Source organism: Pygoscelis adeliae, unplaced genomic scaffold (genome assembly GCF_000699105.1).
Source record: "Pygoscelis adeliae isolate BGI_AS28 unplaced genomic scaffold, ASM69910v1 Scaffold411, whole genome shotgun sequence".
NCBI classification, from domain to species: Eukaryota; Metazoa; Chordata; class Aves; order Sphenisciformes; family Spheniscidae; genus Pygoscelis; species Pygoscelis adeliae.
In genome coordinates this window covers 1,243,176-1,250,706 of record NW_008824111.1, presented here as the reverse complement: position 1 = coordinate 1,250,706, position 7,531 = coordinate 1,243,176, and the positions used below count along the sequence as shown (strand labels likewise).

At 37.3% G+C, this 7,531-nt stretch overlaps 1 protein-coding gene across 1 annotated transcript in view; it reads right to left on the bottom strand.

Moving 5' to 3' along the window:
• The window catches only part of LOC103925498 (selenoprotein K), a 7,610-nt gene extending 4,161 nt beyond the window's left edge, over positions 1–3,449 (bottom strand). Inside the window, exon 1 of the mRNA XM_009334229.1 lies at positions 3,341–3,449. Coding sequence (XP_009332504.1) covers positions 3,341–3,449 — 109 coding nt within the window. The remainder of the gene's footprint in view (positions 1–3,340) is intronic.
• Positions 3,450–7,531: the final 4,082 nt, after the last annotated feature.

The window sequence follows — 7,531 nt, the reverse complement described above, 5'->3', positions numbered from 1 at the left end:
GTGGGATGGGGGAGAGAATTGGAAGAGTAGAAGTGAGAAGAACTCGTGGGTTGAGATAAAAACAGTTTAATAACTGAGGTAAAATAATAATAATGAAATAATAATAATATACAAAGCAAGTGATGCACAGTGCAATTGCTCACCACCCACTGACCGATGCCCAGCCAGTCCCTGAGCAGCGGCCCCCCTGGCCAGCTTTCCCCAGTTTATGTTCTGAGCATGACGTCCCATGGGATGGAACGTCCTTTGGCCAGTTGGGGTCAGCTGTCCTGGCTGTGCCCCCTCCCAGCTTCTTGTGCACCTCCAGTCTGCTCTGTCGGTAGAGCATGGGAAGCTGAAAAGTCCTTGACTAGTGTAAGCACTGCTCAGCAACAACTAAAACATCGGTGCGTTATCAACATTGTTCTCATCCTAAATCCAAAACACAGCACTGTACCAGCTACTAGGAAAGAAATCAACTCTATCCCAGCCGAAACCAGGACATTGTAGCAGCGTGCAGCCCCCTCTTAATGGGGAGTCGCCCTCAGCAAGCCCCACCGCGGGGCCAGCCGGCCTGGGCCGGGCGGTGGTCAGGTGGGTCATCTCCTCCCTCAGAGCGGGCGGTTCTGGTTCACTCCTAAAATGCATTTATTTTAGTTGTTACACCACTGTATAATGCTGTGTTGGAGCTTCCACGCTGTGCGCGATAAGTGTATGGTTTTACCAACAGTAATGGGAAAGAGCAACCATAGTTAGTAGTATGCCAGGGTAGCTTTCGTAAAAATTACATCTTCTTAGTAGTCGTCCATAGTTAACTGCTTATGTAAAAGCTAGCACTTTTGTCTTTTATCACCGCCTCAATTATCTCTAGTTGTTGAAGAGAACCTCGTCCATCCCTGTGGTTTTCTCTAATTGAATATTAAAAGTGATAACTCACTGTAGTAATGTTGGAAGTATGACCAAATTCAGATGTTTATTTAAAACTTCTCTCCAAAGGGCACTTTTGTTCCTTTTATGTAATGACAGGTATGTGGCTATGTATAGTCCCGTTATATTGGTGGGAATGTTCAGCCCAAAGTTAGGCATTTGTTTTATTTTATTTTCATAAAAACTTTGCCGTGCAAATAGTGGCTAGCATTTCTTCTCATGGAGAATCCACGCATGTAAAATTGGAGGTAGCTATATAGGCAAATTTAATATAATGCCTTTTCTTTTTTAAACTAAACTAGTAGAGAAGGGATGTGTAATTCTGCTGGGAAACAGCAGTAAGAAAAATGAATATAAAAGTGTTTTTATACTGCCTTTGCAAGACCTGTCTTTTCCTAGTAAATATGAGGTAAAGTCTTTTGCTAAACCTCTTAACACAAGAGCGTTGTCTGAAGTTGAAATCGTAATATAATATGTCTCTGACATTGTAGTTGTCCTCTAGTAAAGAAATAGTTTGCAACGGACAGGTGTTTATAAATGTTCGATGTTCCAGAAGTAAACTCTTGCTAACAACTGAAAGCAACTGTGAAAGAAAACATATATATAACAACATATATAAAATAAATATTTATCATTAACGTAAGAACTAGGTAATCTACCACTCAATAAGTGGGGAAATACAGAAGTGTTTAGAAAACAGTGGGTGCTACACAGTGCACAATGGGCATGAATGCAGGCAGTATGTTAAAATTATTCAGGGACAACATCTATCTTTATTCCTAATTATCTATGTTTATGATGATTTTTTCAAATAACAGTCAAGTGTAGTCAGATCAGTTTCAGTTTACAAATTGCAAAACACAGCCTACACAGGTATAGAAGAAAAACAGAGATTCAGTCAGTAAGTCATTTGAACATTGTTTTTAGATTCTCAGTGAAACCGGATAAATGGAACAATAAATGGGAAGAAAGATGTGTTGGTGTACTTTTAATTTATGGAATGCATAGTAGATCTGATATCGTGTGTTAGGTGATACTATTACATATATACTAACTTTCTATAGAAAGTGAAAGCATTACTTTAAAAAGGTATTGTCAAATAATAGGAAAATAACAGTACTCAAGGAAAGTATATGACAAATGCATACCTTTGTATTAGTATGCTAACGTGAAAATTATCATATAGTCTTGTTTTTAAATAATTTTCATAAATATACTTTGTTTTCTTTTCACTAGGCTTTGAGACAAAACAGCAAATTATCTTGTGTTTAAAGAACTATTGCACAAGTTGTAGATACAACATTTACCAAGAAGAAAACAAAAAGAGGGAGGATGGCAATGGGAAGATAATGGTGGTAAGTAGAGATAAAGGAGGTATTGTAAATTTTGTGATGTAATGAAAACACACACAAACTGACTCTTGCTAGTATAAAACCAAATGTCACAGTCCAAACTTTTCACTGTAGTTTAGACAGAAACATAATAGTGAACCTGAATATAAGCAGGTAATTATTCCACCTGAACTCATGCTCTGTATGCAGTTGATGTTGTCCTGCATGAAGTAATGTAGTAAGAGTTTGAACAATTCATTCCCTTTTTTAATGTATTGTCTTTCAGAGGGAATGTGTTAATCATGCAGAAAGGAACAATGTATTTTTTGTTTTTCAAATGACAGAAAAAACCCCAAACCCAAACAACAAAGAAGATGGTTAGGGGGTTCCTCAGTTGGTTTTTTTTTTTTTTAAAGTAATATAATATGTGAGATAGTCTTGGTTTATTTAATAATAAGTATTGTCTCAGTGCCCTAAAATTATATAAGTACAATGCAAACTTTCTCTGTGAAATGTATTTTTGGTGAATGAAATTAAAGAAATATGGTTTTTAAATTGAGATATTGTGTGTGTGTGTATTCCTAACATATTTCCCCAGGAAAACATGTCCAGGTACTTAATAGTGGCAAAATAAACAACTATTGCATAAAATGATACATGAAAATGTTAGTATTTGTAACTATTTAAGTACTTACATATGCATTATTTATTTATTTATTTCCATATTTAAGTTTTAGACATGAAATTTAAAAGGTGTAGTTAAAAATCAATGGTAGCATTACATTATCAAGCTTGTTATGCATCGGCCTGTCCTTCGTTTGGGAATGGAGTAGAGAAGAGGAACAGGAAAACAGTTATTCACATGCGTTTGCAGTTTATGGTACAGTTGGGACAGCAGGAGTGGACCCAAGTTCTGGTGGGAGCTCATTTCTGGTAGCGACACAGCCCTGGCATCCCATTCTGAGCAGCTACTCCTTCACAAAGGGCAGGCAGGGCGGGTGTCTCTAGCTGTTGCTAGCTAGAGTCCTTCAGTGACCTGCACGTTTGCTTTCAGTCTGCGTGCCTGATGCTGGGAAGTTCAGAGGACCACAGCAGCACTGTACCCGCACTTAATGAAAACGAGTAGGAGAAGGCGTTTTGAGAGTCAGCCACAGCAATACAGAACAGCTGGGTTGAAGGTGGGTACCATGAAGAATAGAGCCAGGCAGTCATTGGTGCGTAAGAGCTAAAAGTTAACATATGTGCCATTTGGAAACTGGGGAGATGGGATCGTTTTGATGGCAGGCAAAGTAAGTATCTGTACAGTGCCATGAAGAGTAGTGTAGGCCGTATGTTAAGGTAAGTAATTGAAAAAGACCAATACTAAATGGGCTTTTCATTGTTTTTAAAGCAATCTGAACTCTTAATGGGATACCCTCTGTTTTTAGGTGGTTTGGTTTTTTAGGCTCTATTCCAGCTGTAGATTTGTATAGTTTGATTCTTTGTGAATTGTGTATTTGCATATCAATACCTAAGTACTGGTGTCTAAGCAACATATTACTGTGCTTTAGTAACTTTTTCTATTTTTTCATTAAAAGTGGCAAAACCATGGGTCAGCTGTTTTTATAGCATGATCTATACTAAGGGACGACCTTTTAGTTGTGATGCAAGAGATTTAGAAACTTGTGTGCATAGAAAAGTGGTGGTACAGCATGAACAGGGCTTGTACTCTAAAATTTATGCTAATTTTTAATATGAATTTTTAAACTTTTTAAGAGAAAATAATTTTCAATTAAAAGCTAAACTGGGGAAACTCGACCCTGCCCTGAAGAGGAACTGCAAACTGTTCACCACATTTGAACAGCAGAAATAGAAAAAGCATATTTTTTTTGCTGGCCTATAGTTTTTTCTTATACTGACTATCATGTTGCACCATCACATAATTTAAATGGAAACATTCAAAACTTAATTTGGACTTGAATTATTCATAGAAGAGCTGATTGTCACAGAGTATTTGTCTTCTGCACACACAATTAATACTGAATGTATTAGAGTGAAAAGGTCTTCTAAACTCTAAATTACAAGTGTAGAATGTTCATTGCAACATAAACATAAAATTCAGATGCTATTTCACAGGATTCTATTTTTTTAAACAGCTTTTATAAGAAAATTAAAATAATTCGCTGTTTGTGGAAGAGCTGAAATGCAATTCTTGGAAGTAAATTATGTTGATTTAATGTCTGAATTTTAAACAGAACTTACCTGTTTAAGCTTCAGTTCTGAATAATTGATTGAAGACCTAATTTTTTTTTTATTCTTTGGTGCCCCAGAGAGGGATATACCCGTGTACTGTGGGGATTGAGTCAAAGATATCTTGTGCAGATTTCAACTGGAAGATACATTTTGCAAAATCAGCAGTTCTGATCTCAACATAAAATCAGGTCAAGAAAATAAACACCTAATTCTGTGAACTATTTTTTCCCCCTAGCTGGGACAGAGACTAGATGTTCAAGTAACAGAATTTGTCTGCAAATTGTTTTTTTTTATACCATTTGTTGATATCTGAATAACAAACATGATGAGGCTTTAGTGCAAAATTACTACAGTTAACAGTTTGAAAGCAAATATATGCTGGAGGAGTGCCAAAGGACTGTCTTGTGCTTTTATATTTCTTTAGATAACAGCATATCCTTATATACAGAAAGCCGTAACTGTCTGTAAACGTTACATATTCTTAATAACAAAGGCTTCAGCCCTCAGTAAAATGAAATTGTTGGTCCTCAATTTAAAGTTGTATGAGAGTCTAGAAAGAAACTTCTATACTCCTCTACGCAGGGTGAATAGCGTGCTAGATTTTCTGTTCAGGCAGAAAAAGAGCATGTTCAGTAATTGGTGAAACTACCCGATCACAGTGAAGGAAAACCCGTGTTTCATGCGTGGTATTGAGTAGTGGTGATACTTTGAATATCCATCAGGTGGCAGCGCAAGTGTGAAATAACGCTATCTGCTTCTTTTAATCACACTGCAAACTTTCTACCCAGTTAGTCATAACCTGTTTGGATTCTCCTTTATAAAAATCCTTACTCCAGTGCCATTAGACACTTATGTAATGCATAAGTGGCAAATTCTTACTGGATTAAGGACCAGTGTTGAATACACAGATGTATATTGTTTTGGGAATTTGTTAGAAGTCTCATATTGTTAGGGTCTTGGGTAAAGCTGGAGAAATGCTTGTATGTTCACCTATGATTATTATATAATTGGAAGGATTGGGGGGGATTTGGTTGATTGGTTAGGTTCTGTTGGCTTCCCCCCCCCCCCCTAGTTAGTCTGGGGAGAAGCTGAGAACTCTGCTGCGGAATAGCAGACTTGCAATTTTGTTAGCGGTACCGTTGGCAATTTTTTTGGTATAAATGAAAAATAAAAATTGCATCCTCAAACCTATGCAACAAGTTAATGGCAAAGCCTGACATAGGACTGACTTGCTTATTCTCATACCTGTGTTAATTTCTGGAGGATATGCTTGCACCTGTTAGGTAGAGGAAACAAAAGCAATCTTGGACTCTTTTAGTGTTTTGGTTTAAGGCAAATATCCTTTGCCTTGTTATGCTTTCTGCTAACGCATGAGAATTTGATTTGTCATGTACCTGATGAGACTGGATTGTGAATGTATGCACACACACAATGCCTGCTTTTGCATGTTTTTCTTCCTCATCTTTTTCTGAACTTATTTAAAAATAATGGGCTTTCTGTTTAGTGAAAAGTAAAATTTAATGCAATGAAATCTGAAGAATAAATGTTCAAGTTAGGGATTATCCTTTTTCATTACTGTTTTTACATTTTTAAATCCTGTTTGTAAAGTTAGCTTGTAAGCACAACTACAGATTTCACATGGCTATTTCCACTTCCCAGATTTTAATTTGATATGGAAAATGACATCATTATCCCATTGTGGTATCTTTAGAAATTAAAAAGAATGATTAACCAGAGGAATGGATTTGTTAAGACAGGTGGTGTGATGTGGATGTTGGCTTTTCTGCCAGACTAGCCCACAGACCAAGGCATTACATCAGCTGCAGGTGACAACATGATTGAACTGATGTCGTAGTCTTCTACTGTGATTTTGGTCTTATCTGCATGCAAAAATTTGGTTGTACTGATTTGTTTAGCACTGTGGTACTAGCAAAGGAGGGAGAGGTGTTTCAAAGGCTGGGAAAAGATAAACATGTTAAAGAAAAAAATGGCATCTCAGAGTGCTGAAGAACGGTTTAAATGCCGGGCATTATCATATCTAAGTAAACCTGGTTTCTTTCAAAAGGTTGGTTAACAATCCATTTTACACTCAACGTGTTCTCTGGGGCCTGTTAAGGCATATAGTGTGTTTCTGTTATCTGTAAAAGCTCTATTAAATGTTTGGCATGCATTAGGCTGTCCATTTAGGTGATAGCTTGGTTATGAATACACTCCAAGGAGGACAAAAGGCTTTAGCTCACTGATGCTGTGGAGCTGCTTGTAGATAGCTGGAACTTTCTTATCAGCCACCTGGTGGGAGAGGTATGGAATATAAGACTGAGAAAACTCATACGTGAGAAGTGGGAAAGGAAGCTGGAAAGACTTGCCTTCCAACAAGGCACTACTGCTTGTCATTCATCTTTACTTTTGTGTCTGAGATGACTAGCACACAAAGTACATAGTGGAATCCTCTGGCCTCACTGATGTTCAGGTGAGCCTTGTGTGGGCAGTGCCTCATGGGATAGTTGGGGCAGGTGTGTGAAGCCACAGCTGGAAAGGTATTAGATTTTAGTAGGAGTGAGTTTTGGGAATGTCTGTGCTGAAGGATACATGTTTCTGAAAAAAAGAAACATGAATCACTGTGAATATTTTTCAAGTTCTTATTTTCTCGGTTGTATGCATGTTGTTTTTGTTAGAGAGCTGGCTGCTGTCCGTTGTGCTCCTACACTTGGTTTAGTGGGTTGGTTTTATCAGAAAGTTTCTGTCCCACAGTCTAATCCAGTTCTGAACATCAGTACTATCTCCAGCTGTAGCTCTTGGGAGGCTTGCTGAATATTTATGGACTGAGATGTTTATACATGAATTATATTTCTTGCTTATGTTAGTCCTCATAATAAAATCAGCACTCTTACTGCTAAATTGTTAAATGTTGTTAAAGAACAAAGACAAACTCACCTAATTGTTTCTTACTTCTCATATACTCAACTGAAATGGCACTTGTCCCTGAAAATATATGCATATAGGATATAGACAGTGCTGTTTTCTGCTGGATATGCATCTACACTGATGATTGAGTGAGCAGG